We start from the raw sequence: 15,433 nt of genomic DNA, 5'->3' as shown, positions 1-15,433 counted from the left end.
AACAGCCATTCAATGTGATAGCCATATCGGAGACCTGGATAACTCCTGGAAAAGAAGAAGACTTTAAAATAAATGGATATGAATTCCTTCATGTAGACAGGATCAACAAGAAAGGAGGTGGGGTGGCACTTTACATTGATAAAAACCTAAAGTACAAAAGAATGGGAAGAATGACAACTGTTATTGATGGAGTGATGGAATGTTTATCAGTGGAAATAATTATAGAAAAAAGGAAAAACCTAATTGTCAGTTGTATATATAGAACACCAGGATCTAAGATTGAGATATTTAAGGATAATATGGAGGACTTATTTACAAATATAAATCAGAAAAGAATGTTTATTTGTGGGGACTTTAATATTGACTTATTGAATCCAAATCATAATAAGAGTACAGAAGAATTTATTGATTCCATGTACAGCATCGGTTTATTTCCACTGATAACAAGACCGACCAGAATAACATCTCATTGTGCAACTCTATTAGATAATATATTTACAAATATAATAGAAGGAAAGATAAAAAGTGGGCTGTTAATCAATGATATAAGTGACCATTTACCAGTCTTTGCATCGTATAATTGCCATTATAAAGTGAACAACGATGGACATAAGATTATTTACAAAAGAATAAGAACAGAGAAGACCTTAAATTGTCTTAGAAATGAACTTTTAAAGCAAGATTGGAATATTGTATATGAACAAACAGAAGTTAATAAAGCTTACGAAGGATTTTTAAGAACATTTAACACATTACTTGATAAAAACTGCCCAGTAATTGAAATCAATAGGAAACACAACTATGCAGGAAGACCATGGATGACAAAAGGACTACAAAATGCCAGCAAAAAAAAGAATACCTTATATCGAGAATTCATAAAAAAGAGAACAATAGAAACTGAAATGAAGTATAAAACTTACAAAAATAAATTAACTAATATAATGAGATCCTGTAAAAGAGAGTATTACATTAAAAGGTTAGAACACAATAAAGATAACACAAGAGATATATGGAATGTATTAAACAGAATAATCAAAAATGAATCAAGGAATAATGATTACCCTGGATACTTTATAGAAGGGACAAGAAGTATTAATAACATGGAAGAGATAGTAAATGGCTTTAATGAATTCTTCGTAAACATAGGGCCAAAACTGGCAGAAGAAATAAAGGTTGATGGAATAGAAAGGGACACTGGTGAAAATATTGAAAGGAATAGTAGCTCAATGTTTTTAAGAGCAGTGGAAGAGAAAGAGATTTATGACATGGTTAGAGGACTTAAGAACAAAACCAGTACAGACTGGAATGATATTGATATGGTAACGGTAAAGACAGTTATTGATGGTATTGTAAAACCATTAAAATATATATTCAACTTGTCGTTTCAAAAAGGAGTTTTTCCACAAAAAATGAAAGTTGCTAAAGTTATTCCCATTTACAAAACCTGTGAAAGACATCATTTTACAAACTATAGACCAGTGTCAATACTCTCCCAGTTCTCTAAGATACTGGAAAAACTCTTCATAAAAAGATTTGATAGTTTTGTGGAAAAATATGAATTAATGACAGATAGTCAGTATGGGTTCAGAAACAACAGATCAACAGCTTTGGCACTGATAGATTTAATGGAAAAGATAACGGAATGTATGGATAATAAGAGGTATGCGCTCGGAGTTTTCTTAGATCTAAAGAAGGCGTTTGATACTGTTAATCATGAAATTCTATTAAAAAAACTGGAAAAGTACGGGTTTAGGGGAGTGGTTTTGGAATGGTTAAAAAGCTATGTAGGGAATAGGCAACAATATGTACAAATAAATGAATATAAATCTAATTTGATGGATATAGCTTGTGGAGTACCTCAAGGTTCAGTACTGGGTCCAAAAATGTTTATTATGTACTTAAATGATATCTGCAGAGTATTGGAGATTTTAAAGTTTGTAATATTTGCAGATGACACAAATATACTGTGTGCAGGTGGGGAATTGCCACAGGTTTTGGAAATGATCACACAGGAATTAACGATATTAAAGAAGTGGTTTGATATAAATAAATTATCATTGAATCTCGATAAAACCAAATTTATGTTGTTTGGAAACCAAAAGAAAAACATCGAAGTAGAAATATGTGTTGACAATGTATATTTAGAAAGAGTAAATGAAATAAAATTTCTTGGGGTGATCATTGACCACAAGCTCTGTTGGAAGCCACACATTACTTATGTTTGGGGGAAATTGGCACGGGGCATTACCGTCCTGGGGAAAGCAAAGCATATGTTGGATCAGAAAGCACTGCACATTTTATACTGTGCTTTACTACTGCCATATATGAGCTACTGTGTAGAGGTGTGGGGAAACACATACAAAAGTAACACACAAACAATAACTATAATACAGAAAAGGGCCATTAGATTAATAAATAATGTGGGGTACAGGGACCATACAAATGCACTCTTTGTCAAAATGCAAGCTATTAAATTCCAAGACTTAGTGAAGCTTAAAACAGCGCAAATAATGTATAAAGTAAGAAATAAATTGCTTCCCAAAGAAATCTGTAAATTGTTCATAGAAAGAGAAGGTGGGTATAACTTAAGAGGGAAATGGAATTTAAAGATACAAAGTGCTAGAACAACTTTAAGAACTATGTCAATCTCAATTTCAGGAGTTAAATTATGGAACAGTCTAACAGAAGAAATAAAAGACAGTCAAAACATAAAACAGTTTAAAGTAAAATATAAAAACCTAATTTTAAATAAGTATAAGAATGAAGAAAATGGGGTTAACCCAGGATGGTAATGTTGCTGGTAATGGTGTTGCGGTTCTTTTTTGGTTGTTTTTTTGTTTTGTTTTGGTTGTTGTTTTTCCATAACTTGTGTATCTGCAAATATACACATTCTGTATTTTTCATATGAAAGAAACTATACTGTGGTGGGGCTTGCTAATTTCTTGTTTTTTATTTATGTATGTTATGTTTTGTTTTACTTCATATGTTTATATGTTTCATATGTTGTTTGTTTAATTTAAGACAAAAAAAAAATTAAATGAATGAGAGGTAAAACTTGAGGGGGTAGGGACAAATAAGTAAATACTTCAGCCTACTCCTTTTCAAACAAATAATGGAATGATATTTTGTAATGATTGTGAAGGCACATGTTTGAAATGTTTGAAATAAAAATGAACTGAACTGAACTGAACTGAAAAGCTTTCTACCACAAATTTGGTCACATAAATATTGTTTACAGTAATGGTATAAAGCTAGCTCATAGAGTTATGTTGTAATATTAATATATGAGCTCAGAAGAAGATTTTTTATTAAGATATGAAATTGCAAAAAGCACAAAAGTTGGTTGACAGGAAATGAGGGGAAAGACACAGGAAATGACATGGTGCAAGGATCAAGAACTCCTTAAGAGTCACAAATTTGAGATACTCTACCTTGATTTGAAATTCATATTTCCTGGTTTCTTTCTGGAATAAGATTTTACATTTTATAAAGGTTTTTTAAAAATAGGGTTGACCACTCAAAACCTATACATTCAATACAGCACCTTATTTACCTCACCTGCCCGGCCAGTTTAGAATCCCCAGGCTACCTAACAGGGATGTCTTTGGACTTCAGCCGGAACAAGAAGAACATAAACGTCACACAGAAAGACACCGACCAGCAGATCTGAACCCAAAACCTTGTTACTGTGAGGCGACGGTGTATGTTCTGCTATTGCAGCATCTGAAACAACCGTGTCCACGGTCTCATTTCCATCTAGGTGACCCAGTCTCTCTGCCTTTGTTTCCTTCCTGGTGTCGGTAAAGCCATCCCCCGTCTTCCTCAATAACTTCAAACACATTAAAAAACCTTTTGGGCTTTTGAGAAGAAGCCAAGTCACTTGTCACAGAGTAACTGTTACCACAGCACCGGACATCAAATATAAATGCACTTTGTTTTTGTTTAAATCTGGTCATCCAGTGGCCTTTAAAAAGTGTCCCTTGATGTCTAAATTAAATTGATAAAATTAATGAACTCAAGTGGCCTTTTCAGACTGATACCATTTTGAATTCCACCTAATTTCAACACAAGTTCATTATAACCTACTGAGCGACCCAATCATTGATTCAAAAGTGCAAATGCAAGTCTTTTTTTTTATGAAGTCAGGGGTTATTATGAAGTAGTAGTGGTTTTATCTTTGCAAAAAGAAACAGCAGGACGGACGGTCTTAGCAGCACCTTTACCTTTGTCCCACTTGATCAACACCACCACACACACAGTTGGAATGTCTTAGAGGTAGATTCAACACATTATTATAAATGTATTAAAAGGTCAAAGTGTAAGCATTCATTTTCACATGCTTTCATGTGAAAATGAAGTTCACAGGACTCTGTGCAGCCCTAAACTAAGTGCACCCTTACAGCTTCAACAGGATTGAAGAAGGTAAGTGGCAGCCCGGTTCCACTTAGCAAATGCACTTGATTAAATATTTTTCACTAAATGTACCTGTATATTGTTCACATGTTTGAAATAAATTAACAAAACAAATGAACAAAACAAACAAATTATCATTAGGAAGTGTGACCAACAGAAATTTGGGCAGTTTGTTGGTCTGCACAAATATTGCCTGTTTGGAAGGATTGTCAGGAGAAAGCCTCTTCCCGTTACAAACCACATGGCAGGACATCTTAGGACTAAACAAATTGCAAGACTTCTGGAACAATGTCATTTAGCCAGACAAGACCACATGTGTGGTCATAATGCACAGTGATACACTTGGTGAAAACCAAAAACAGCATATAAAAACACCTTATACCAAGTGTCAAACACGGTGGTGGAGGGGTTATAATTTGGGCTTGTTTTGCGGCCACAGGACCTGAGCACCTTGTGGTCATTAAGTTAAGCATGAACTCATGAGTTACTCATGAGCAACACTGAACACATGAACACTGATGTTTTCCTGTCTCAAACATAAGGTCGGCTGCTCCACAAGTAAAGCCTGGTAACAGGACCATGATCTCAAGCACACTATCAAATCTACAACAGAATGACTGAAAAATAGAAAAATACTAGTGTTGCAATGGCCTGGTCAGAATCCAGACCTAAACGGGAGTGAAATGGTGTGGGGGACATAAAGAGAGCTGTGGGTAAACTAATGTCTGCAAACTGCAATAAACTGAAGCAATGTAAAGAAGAGTGGGCTAAAATCTTCCTATAACAACATCAGAGACTGAGAAAGCTGATAAATCATGATCTGAAGTAAGTGCTGCTTTAAGTGACTCTACAAGATGCTGAATCATGGGGTATAGTATTTCACACTATGCCTTAGAGCTGTGAAAACCCAAGATAGAGGCTTTATAGAGCCAGACTTTGAGACTTCAAAATGCAGAGCCCAAAACCAATAGATGGACTTCACGGATGCTACGTCTATCATTAATTCAGTGGACGGGCCTCATGGAACATGTAGTGAAAGGCACCTAGATCCACATTGACTTTTATATTTGATGGAAGTATTTGTTGGCTTTTTGTTTGCCATGGTTCCTAATTTAACGTATCACACACTGTCAGCTGTCACAGTTAACTTGATCACAGCATGAACCAAATGAGGTGCGTTAACTTCCTGTAAAGTGCAGCATTCATACAGTACTACGACGTAAACACCATCATTTTGTATTATATACAAACTGGAAGAAAGTTGGTTTATTTATTTTTATTTTATTTATTATTAGCCTGTTTGTTTGTCCATTTTCACCAACCAGTTTGAAGTCTATTGATAGTTCTTTATTTCTGTATATGTTTAATAACCTTCCACCATTAATCATTTAATCTTTGGTGTTCAAAAGGCACCGCATCTAAGAGCCACAAACATGATGCAGTCATGAAGACGTTATTCTTGGTTAATCGCGATTGCATCAGTATCATTCTGCAGAATAAACACTCACTTCCTGTCAGTTTTTTAGCCCTTCCCCTGCCATAAACGTAGAACTGACTATGACGTTTAAATAGCCTTAGTTTTGCATAAATGTATGCATTGCTCATGTTTGCGCAATATCATATGGTCCCGGTAAGTTCCAGATGGCTTACGAGTTGCTACATGAAATTACTGAAGCTTTTTCATGCATAAAAAGATCATGTATGAATTCATGTTTCCTAAAATAAAATTTGGCTCTGAGTCAGTAGTCTCCTTATTGGATGAGGGTTAAAGTTTAAATTCATTTTAATTAAAGGTCTTTGGTGGAATAGTACCAAGAAAACGAGTAAATTTCCACCACAAAGCATTTCCTCTAACTGAGCACAGACAGGGAAGGGGAAGTTTTCTACACCCTGCCTTGTGTGTGCCTTCTCAGATACACTTTAAGGCACTGATGTCAGTGTTTCTTTCTTTAGGAGCTTCTATGTATCCTCTAGGGGGAGTAGTGGCAGCTCTGGCACATACCCTCCCATTGCCAGTAATGATAGTTATTTATCGAAGCTTTTCCTGTTGTTTGTCATATTTCTACTTGTCTCCTCCCTTTCTTTTGTTTCCTTTAATCTTGCTCCTTCCTCTTTTTTATGCTGATTTTATATTGTTATTGTTTACGCCTAAAAGCAGTTCTCCATCGCTTACTCTCCCTTTCTGTTTGTCTTCCTCTTTTCTCTCTCCAGCCCTTCCTCCATCTCCCCTTTGTCCTCTAAGTGGGCCAGAGGTCTGCTTGTCTGAAGTTTGTTTGGGAACACCATAGGGGACAGATTGCCCACTCCTTAAACATCAAAACGGTGACTAGAGGCGATCGTATATCAGCTCAGTCCACCAAGATTGAACACACAACTTTTGTCACATTTGTCTGTAGGTCAGTCATGAGGCTTCACAGCTGCTGGTTTGCTGCTGGCTTTAAGTTTGATTTGACTCCAGCAGTCGGTCATTTAATAGAGAGATTCATTCAATGCTGAATACAGGAAACTGTTGTGTCCTCTCTCTATCACCATTGTTTTTATGGTCCCTCTTTCATGAAAAATGTTTTAAATATTCATGTAAAAAATATTTGGTCTTATCTAAAAAGGAAGTCTTAAGCCTGAGGTGAAAACAAGTAAACATAAAACAAAATACAGGAAGTCTTGCTGTTTTTTATGTGGTGTAAGAATAACCACAGAAATCTGCTGAGGCCCTTTGTTTGCAGTTGAAATTGCATTTTAAGTCAGTTCTGAGAACATGTTGGCAAAACCCCCAATTCCAAGTCTGCATCGTGGGTTTGAGCAAACATGTCCAGAAAATGTCACAGTTATGTAATGGTTATGCAGTGTTGTGTAATACTATGCACAATACACTTTAAAAAACAACAAAAAGTCGCTAAAAAAGACGTGAAAGCGCTACTCTCAACAAGCAGCGGGTGCTGTAACGCAGTCAGTTCTTCTTTTACTCTTTTACTCTTATGCTGTTTTGTGGATCACAAGGTTTAAAACTACTTATAAACACACACACACAAAGTAACTCCACCAGAGTGCCTATTTTGGGTCACTTTTGCCGGTCCAAGCCCAGGTAAAGGAGCAGGGTTGGAATTGTGACATTAAAAAAAACAATAATTGCTAAAAGAAATTTAATTTGTAGTTCTAAATAAACTCTAAATGCTTTTAGGACGTTTTTTACTCACTTTATGTCTCTTCCACGATGTTATTTCTCTCTCCAACAACATAGGTTACAGTTAGATTAGCATGACCAATTATGCAAATTAGGCGATGACGTCATTTAGCGACTTCTAGCGACTTTTAGGACAACCAACAGCGATTTTCCTTACTGAGGAGTTGGCAACACTGCCCTCTCTTGGTGTGGCTGGTTAGGTGAGGCTGGCTGCAGTAATCGCTGCCAGTCTGCCGTAGCCATACGAGAGGTGAGTTGTATTGTTGCACACACAATGTAGCTAAGTAGTACAGACACGTAAAAGATGTTTGATTAACTGATGGGCACCGAGTGTAATAAGGGCGTAGTGGACACATGTCCACAACACCCGTTTTATGTACTTTTCATTTGTTTATTATTGTGTAAAACTGTATGCTAAAGCAGAATGCTAATGGGATGTTCTGCCATAGTGTGCTGTTTGGAGTGGTGTGTGGCGAGCCTTTGCACTGATAAAACATTCAGCTTCCAGTTTCCATTCAGCAAATAATGTGGCAACGATCGATCAGAGACTCCTTGTCTTCTTAAAAACACAACACAACGCAGAGTCGAGGAGTCTGTTTGGGCCGAACTGTTGCAGTGGGGTGACGCAGAAACCGGTTACACATGCATGTGAGAAAGGTGTCTACTTCCGGCCGAAGCATTTTACAATAGTTACGGGTCAGAATATCTGTTAAGATGTTAAGAATAATAAGTATCGCCAACCATATCCCAGAATTCATAGCACAGCCCAGCCAATTCCAGTTTCCAACAATGGCAGCCACTACTAAGTTTTAATATTACTCTTATTACTCTTTCTGGGTCACAAAATAAACTTTTAACATATTTTCCAGCGAGAATGTAGCTGTGTAAACTTCAAATATCTGCTTGGTTCCTCCTTGGTTTTCACACAGCTGAATAAACGTTAAACAGAAAACTGATTAAATAGAAGTGTGAGATGGTCGAGAATTTACGCCAGTGTCCTGTTATATTTTAGATAGCAGGGAGCAGGCGGCCGAGTTTATTAAACTCCACCGAGACAGCGGTGACGCTAATCAGAAAGCTAGACCGTCCAGTTTCACAGCCATTTACTTCCGGCCTACCCGACCTTCTGAGGACCCGGCCCAAGTAGACCGCGAATGACGGGTCCAGAAGGCTTAGAACCAAACGCAGATTCAATGCACATGGTTAAACTATTCATAAGAATTTGTTTAAAGAGATGGAATGGAGAACGTGGCTAGAGCTAGGAGTGTCAGCAGAGAGCAGGAACCAGAGGAAAAGCTATCGAGAGACTGATCACCTGGGTCGTGATGGGAACAGTCCAATGGGAATTCTGCATCAATCAGTCAGCGTAATGCCTAAAAGTTTATTCAGATGTAAATATATAAAAATTTTAAAATGAACAATATGAAAAAAAATCATCAGTGTTTTTAATGACACTGCATTTCATTCATGTGTCTCTATTGGACAGTGTTGTAGAAGTTACAGAAGATAGGAATCAGTTCCACCTTGGCCTGACGTTTGATCACGTTTGGTTGTACTGGCTTTGAGCCTGTTTGTGATACGCTACATCCACATGATACAGCTACTCTAGCTTTTTTTGAAGTGTCGTGAAATATTTTTGCTTAAATGTTCTGCAGAACGAATGCAGCGCACATACAGTACAGATATTATCTGAAACAGCATTACACAGTGTTACACCTACTTTACAGTTTCACCACAGTGCAACGTCTCTCAGTATTGTTGAGATGTTTTCTATTATTATGTCCAGTATCAAATTTCTGCTGTACTCAAATCTTTCTATTCTCTCTTTTTCTTCTGTGTGAGGGATTCCTGCATTAATCATGCAGCTTAGAAACTTCATATGCACACCGTGAAAACACCTCCAAATAAATTCAGTGAAAGGTTGTCAAGATAAGGTTGTCTAAAACATTTATGAATGAACTTGTATAGAAAGTGTTTCTAGGAAACATTATCTAACACTTCTACATTCTTAAAAAAAAAAGTATGCTTGGTTTAACTTTCAAATAACCAACGAACCAGTCCATCAGCTCAAAGCTATTGTACATTACTGCATTTTTGTCATAATTAGTGGTAAAATTGAATGATGATGAGATGCTCCCCACTCATATAATTACAAATATGGGAAAATATGCTCACTTTACTTTTGCTATCAATGGCTTGGCTCTATTAACAGGTTGTACCACATACGACATGGGCAAGAGTATGAGGCAACAACTCTTAACTGATATCAGCACAAAACCTGTACAACAGGAGCTTCATGTCACTGGTTTCCATTAATGTTTAATTCTTGTCAGACAGAAACAGAAAAAAAAAACAGCACATGTTATAGTATAGTGACTCTGAACTTTTTAATATAATAACATACTGTTGTTCCAAATGCTTGGTACACTGTTCACTGATACAGCAGGACGACCAGATGAAGAAACACTGTCAGACTTTAACAAATGCTAAGCAGTTAAATCATTTCATGTATAAGAGTCTATATTTAGTGGTTGATGTGATAATCGCAGGTAGATATTCTCAGAATCTGCAGCACAATCCACAGACACCAGCATTGCAGCAGCCGCAGCAAAAGCGACACTTAATGCCACGCTTCTGTCTGTGGTACGGCATCTGTGTGAAAGAGGAGAAGAGCAGAGAGTTTATCTTCAGCTGCAAGTCACTTCATTGTTTCTAATTTTATGTAAAGCTGTGAGTGCACAGTCTATTTTAAACATCTTCCTGTATTTGAGAGATCTCACAATTACTGTCTTCATTCATTCATTTATTGAATGAAACTCACCACCCATGAGTCAGCTGATATCTCCTGATGTTCAGCAGCTGGACTGTCATTGCTCACAGCCTCTTGTAGCTCTTGCAGTTCTCGTATCTGTAGAGAAAGAAAACAGATCTTAGCATCTTCACAACAAATTCATGCAGAAGAAGCACATTACATGAATTTAACACAGTCTGTAACCTCAGCAAATGTGGCAGAGCTCTGCTGAATGCAAATACACATGAGTGCAACGGCCACTGCAACTGCAACGCTGAACGTCTTCATCTTCAGGAGGTTTGAGTGGTTTAAGGTGGTCAGATCCTTTGACTCTCTCGTTGACTCTTGTCAGCTCCTTTGTGATGGTTGACTGAGGGAAAAGGTGCTGGTATTTATACTCATTTGCTCCACTGCTGCCTCGTCACTTAGAGTACAGAAACTATGAACAGGCTTGCATCAATAGGACAGGGAAAACCCATATAGTTAAACATCCGAAGAAAAGGTCAAAGTTCATGCCGACTGAGAAAAGTACAGATTTTCTCGTTCCTCAGGAATTTCCCATTCCCAGAATTTCATAGCACAGGAAAATAAGGAGTTTTGCAAAGTATTGCAAAACTCCTTATTTTTGCAATAAGGAGTTTCTGCTCCTCAGAACCGCAAACCGTGGAGTTTGCGGTTCTGAGGATTCCTGCTCCAACAACCACTCAGTATTAACAAACTGTATGTCACAGACAATGTGTGAGATTATACTGTTTTAGTAACATTGTGTCCTCAGTTACTGCATCAACTACATGCTTGTATTACACAGTTTATCACAATAAACTTTATGGTCATTTAGATATAATTTGGAATTTTGTTGTCATTTTAAATGACGTATTTTCCTTTGTTACATTTGTAAAACTGACTGCTATGCACCGTCCATCCATCAATTCATCCATCAAAGCTGCCATAAAACCTAATTTTTGGATTAACCCTCCGAAGTCTGAATCCCAGCTGTGCACATCAACATCACTGATTTGCACAAATACAGTTTATAATGAAGACATGTTAAATATTAAGCACTGAAAACAGTTTGGTTGTTGTTTGGAACGTCATTTAATGTGTTGAAATCTCCCAATTCTTTGAATCTTTGGGCTGAAGGAGGGACAATACTCGGTGTATAAATGCTCAATCAACAATCATTTATTTCCATACAATTCAACAGTCAGAGCATTACAACGTCCGGACGGGAGAGATGCTACCAGAGGGTCAGGCACATGTCTCAAAATGGTGACGGGTTGCTCAGCTTTTTATAGTCTCTAGTGGCCCCCAGCTAGTCGTAAAAGCCAAAACATCACATTTTTTCTCTGTTACAGCGCCTAAGTTATGACCTCGGCAGTTGTTTCTCTGCTTTCTGTAAGGTGGGGGTGTGGAATGTGGTCTGTCTATCTCCCCTGTCTTTAGACACAGAGTCTCCTGCTTACAACCTTCTCTTCATGATTCAACAATTAAGCATGTCAAGAAAACAGTGTAACACATTCCCAGCAGATCAAGGATACAGAGTGATGCACATTTATCTAATGAACTAATATGTGAATATGTTCTGTTAACTCAAAAGTATAATGAGAACTAAACTACATACAGCTCACACACTCTATATTAAAGGGTATAATGTGATCTACAGCAGTATTCTAATTCAACTACTTTGATTATATATATAAGGTAACATATAATAACAGAATAATCTAATAAATGCATGTTGTTTTGTTGCCATAGTGATGCCTCCAGGGGAAAATTAGGGAGCAGAGCAAGAATAAGACTGTGGATATATGTTTTGATAGCTTTGGGTTCTCTTTGTTTTTGCCTAACAATCATAAAGAAATGTATTATATTTTGTGTGTGTCCTCATTATTGAGCTTTAGTCCTGCATAAAGGCCAAGATGAATCTCTTAGAGTAGAACTTTACAGTAACTATTAGAATAAAAAAAAAAAACACACACATTGACTGCTTTAATTTTTAAGATTCACTTCTGTCTTAAGTATTTTTTGTCTCTATATAAAAGATATCAAAATCTGTGCATACAACTTGATGTAAAAAGAATCTATGTACATTCTGCAGTCTATGATGCTAGAATGGCATCACAGCATTTAAACATGTTTTGAATGAAAACATCAGTATATGAAAACAAAACTGAAGAGACACTGCAACCGTATGAAGGAAGACGACTATTTAGTGAAATTTCTACATTTCCCTGAGGATTAACTGCTCTGTCATTTACCAAGAACTAAAGTAAGCTCAAATTTCATTTTATAGACTTAAGATCATTTACTTAAATATAAAGCCTGATTTTCCTGCCTGCTAGGACAGTATTTATGTACTTTACATTGTGCAAGTCTAGACTATATTTTACATCATAGAGAGGATGATGTGGATCTATTATTCAGGAAAACAAATGAAGACTTAACTATTTGTCAGCTGTTGTAATATTTGACAAATTATACATAAATTAGAAAATGTTCTTAATCATATCTTAGAGTGACAGAAGCTCTGCTGTTAATCTTAGTATCTGCCGTTTTTACATGCTTACATGAACACACACAGTTACTGTCCCTCCATTTAGAAAGACAGGCATCAGAGTGAGCATCATTCAACACAGATGCTCTCACAACACAAATCCTGACGTCGGTTTGCAATAAATGTAATTTAAAAAATTTACATTCATGTATGCTATATGCATTTTGTCCATTCCAAAGTTGTGAGTCTATACCAGCTAAAATGCTGTCTTTAGTTATTAACATTTGAAATGATGAAGGCACTTGAAAGTAACACAACATTAGCTGCCTTTCCAGAAAAAGACAAAAACCTTTCAGAAGTACGTAAGGTTTTGTGAGGTTTTCCTCCCAGGCTTCTAGACTTCTGATTGGCCAATATTTCTACACAGTTAGGATTTGGCATGTTCCTGACTTTGTTTTTAGGGTTTACATGTGGAAGGAGATATTTTTTCAAAACTGCACATGTGGACGGGAATTTTTTTTAAACGAAAAAGGAAAATTTCCGTTTACAAAAATGCCCGTGTACGTGTGGACGTAGCCTAAAGTTATCACAAAAAAAGCAAATTCGCTGAACATTCTGAGTTTTTTAGTGATCATTGTTGTTTTCTGTTCCTTGTAGTCAAAATGAATGGAAGCGGAGATGGATCACAAAATAACCGTAATGGTAAGCACATGTACTCAGTCGTAAAATTGATGAAAAACTGATTTTCAGCAGATATTTATGAATGCTAATTAAAAGATAAAATGATCTTGCAGGCCGACAGGTTAACCCAGAAATGTTTCCAAGAGGAGATCAGGAGCCAGCTTATGAACCTGTTGGTGGATTCTGGGGTTTACTGGAAAGACTTTATGTTACTCTCTATGATATCTTTTTTTGGAGGCTGACTGAGCTACTAGATGAATTAGAGGATCGATATGATGTCTTATATATTGACTTTCACAATGTCAATGACGGCAATGTCAACAATGTAAACAATCACAATATTAATGTGAGAGACAATAATGCCAATGTTGACAACAATGAACTGCATGATGATCATAACGCTATTGTTGTTGTCGGCATTGAAAATGACGATTCTGATGAGGCATTTGAAGACTGTGAGGATGTTCACCCGTACATCCCAGAAGAGGATCCTCAGCCAGGTGTATCCAGGAAGAGGTCTAGAGAGATGGATGTGGAAGATGTGGAACCAAACAAAAGAATCAGATGGAGCAAGGAGTTTTCTGATGATGACTCTGACTCTATCTCTGCCTGTGACACTGATAGCGAGGGCTGTCCTCATCTTGGTAATATTGCTGATGAGGTACCGCTGCCTGTTGGATCCACGAAAAGGTCCAGAAAGGAAGATGGAGATGAAGAAAAGCCTAATAGCAAAAAATCCAGGCTCGCAAACTCTGATTCGGGGACCAGCTCAATTGTGTATGATCACTCTGAGAGCAGTAATGATGAACTTTTTGAAGATGCCCATGAAGAGCCTGACAACCATGAAACTGGAGGCACGAGGAAAAGGTCCCGAGAGGATTTGGAGGAAGAAGAGGAATACTTGCGCGTTTGCAAATTTCGGAGGTGTTCAAATGAGTCCACCAGCACCAGTGATGACAACTAACACTATTTCAACTGGATTTTTCTGTATCCTTTTAGTAGGCTGATGGCCTGCTCAGGTGACCCTGAATCCTCCCGTGGTTTTGCTGCAATAAGCTGGGCATACACTGTGCAATTTTTTCAGTCGTGTTATTCAGCTCCTGTTCAAACTGTACGATTGACTCGTAGGGGTTAGAAGTTCGTAGGTCACGATGCAGGGTCTCATACTATACGGCCCGCTGCTCTGTGCAACCTGAGTGCTCACACTGTGTGTCCATAGCATGAAGGTTATAACACAAAAGTTTACACTATTTTCACGGTTGTTGTGAGGCCACATCGAAAAGGCTCAGATGAGCTTGGCAGTTCTACAAGTTGTGCCTCCATCCCTTGTGTCCGGATCACACGCTGCACTGCTGTGCTGTTCTGTCTTTTCGCTTTCATCTCTGTGTTTGCGCGTGCGCAGTGTGAGACGCTGCGTTGACACCCTCACGACGGCCGACAGGATTTCAAACAGGTTTGATTTTCTTACGACCAAACGACTGATGATCGGGAGCTGGTCGTGAGGTGTTAATCACTTCTCGTTACCCCACGTATACGATGTACGACACACGATTAAGGCCAAACTCGGGTCGATCCCCAAAACGGTCGCACGACTGAAAAATCGGCTCAAAATGGGCCAAAAAATCGCACATTGTATGTCCAGCATTAGGCGTAGGCTGCCGGGGGATTCCCATGATGCACTGGGTGTTTCTTCTTCACCCACTATGTGTTAATAGACCTCTCTGCACTGAATTGTACTTGTTGTTAACCTCTGGCTCTCTTCCACAGAATGTCTTTATCCTGTTTTCCTTCCCCCTCCCCAACCGGTCGCAGCAGATGGCCGCCCCTCCCTGAGCCTGGTTCTGCTGCAGGTTTCTTCCTGTTAAAAGGGAGT

At 37.8% G+C, this 15,433-nt stretch overlaps 2 protein-coding genes across 2 annotated transcripts; one reads left to right on the top strand and one right to left on the bottom strand.

Annotated features, from left to right (window-relative positions):
- Positions 1-9,962: 9,962 nt before the first annotated feature.
- Positions 9,963-10,761, bottom strand: LOC101486443 (hepcidin-like). Its single transcript, XM_004538481.6, has 3 exons — positions 10,590-10,761; positions 10,416-10,502; positions 9,963-10,246 (listed from the first exon to the last, which is right to left on the bottom strand). Exons 1-3 carry the CDS (start codon positions 10,671-10,673, stop codon positions 10,154-10,156), a joined length of 264 nt encoding a protein of 87 aa, XP_004538538.2. The 5' UTR covers positions 10,674-10,761; the 3' UTR covers positions 9,963-10,153.
- A 1,823-nt stretch (positions 10,762-12,584) lies between these two features.
- LOC143419683 (uncharacterized) lies at positions 12,585-15,135 on the top strand. The gene is made up of 3 exons (XM_076887071.1): positions 12,585-12,654; positions 13,537-13,581; positions 13,674-15,135. The coding sequence occupies exons 2-3, from the start codon at positions 13,542-13,544 to the stop codon at positions 14,522-14,524; spliced, it is 891 nt and encodes a 296-aa protein (XP_076743186.1). The 5' UTR covers positions 12,585-12,654; positions 13,537-13,541; the 3' UTR covers positions 14,525-15,135.
- The last annotated feature ends 298 nt before the right edge of the window (positions 15,136-15,433 follow it).

Source organism: Maylandia zebra, linkage group LG7 (assembly GCF_041146795.1).
Source record: "Maylandia zebra isolate NMK-2024a linkage group LG7, Mzebra_GT3a, whole genome shotgun sequence".
NCBI classification, from domain to species: Eukaryota; Metazoa; Chordata; class Actinopteri; order Cichliformes; family Cichlidae; genus Maylandia; species Maylandia zebra.
This window is presented reverse-complemented; position numbering and strand designations above follow the sequence as displayed.

Coding starts and splice junctions, on each gene's coding strand:
- LOC101486443 (XM_004538481.6), bottom strand. CDS start 10,673: ATGAAGACGTTCAGCGTTGCAGTTGCAGTGGCCGTTGCACTCATGTGT. Junction 10,503..10,589: donor GCTCTGCCACATTTGCTGAG/GTTACAGACTGT, acceptor CTTTCTCTACAG/ATACGAGAACTGCAAGAGCT. Junction 10,247..10,415: donor TATCAGCTGACTCATGGGTG/GTGAGTTTCATT, acceptor TCTTTCACACAG/ATGCCGTACCACAGACAGAA.
- LOC143419683 (XM_076887071.1), top strand. CDS start 13,542: ATGAATGGAAGCGGAGATGGATCACAAAATAACCGTAATG. Junction 13,582..13,673: donor ATCACAAAATAACCGTAATG/GTAAGCACATGT, acceptor ATGATCTTGCAG/GCCGACAGGTTAACCCAGAA.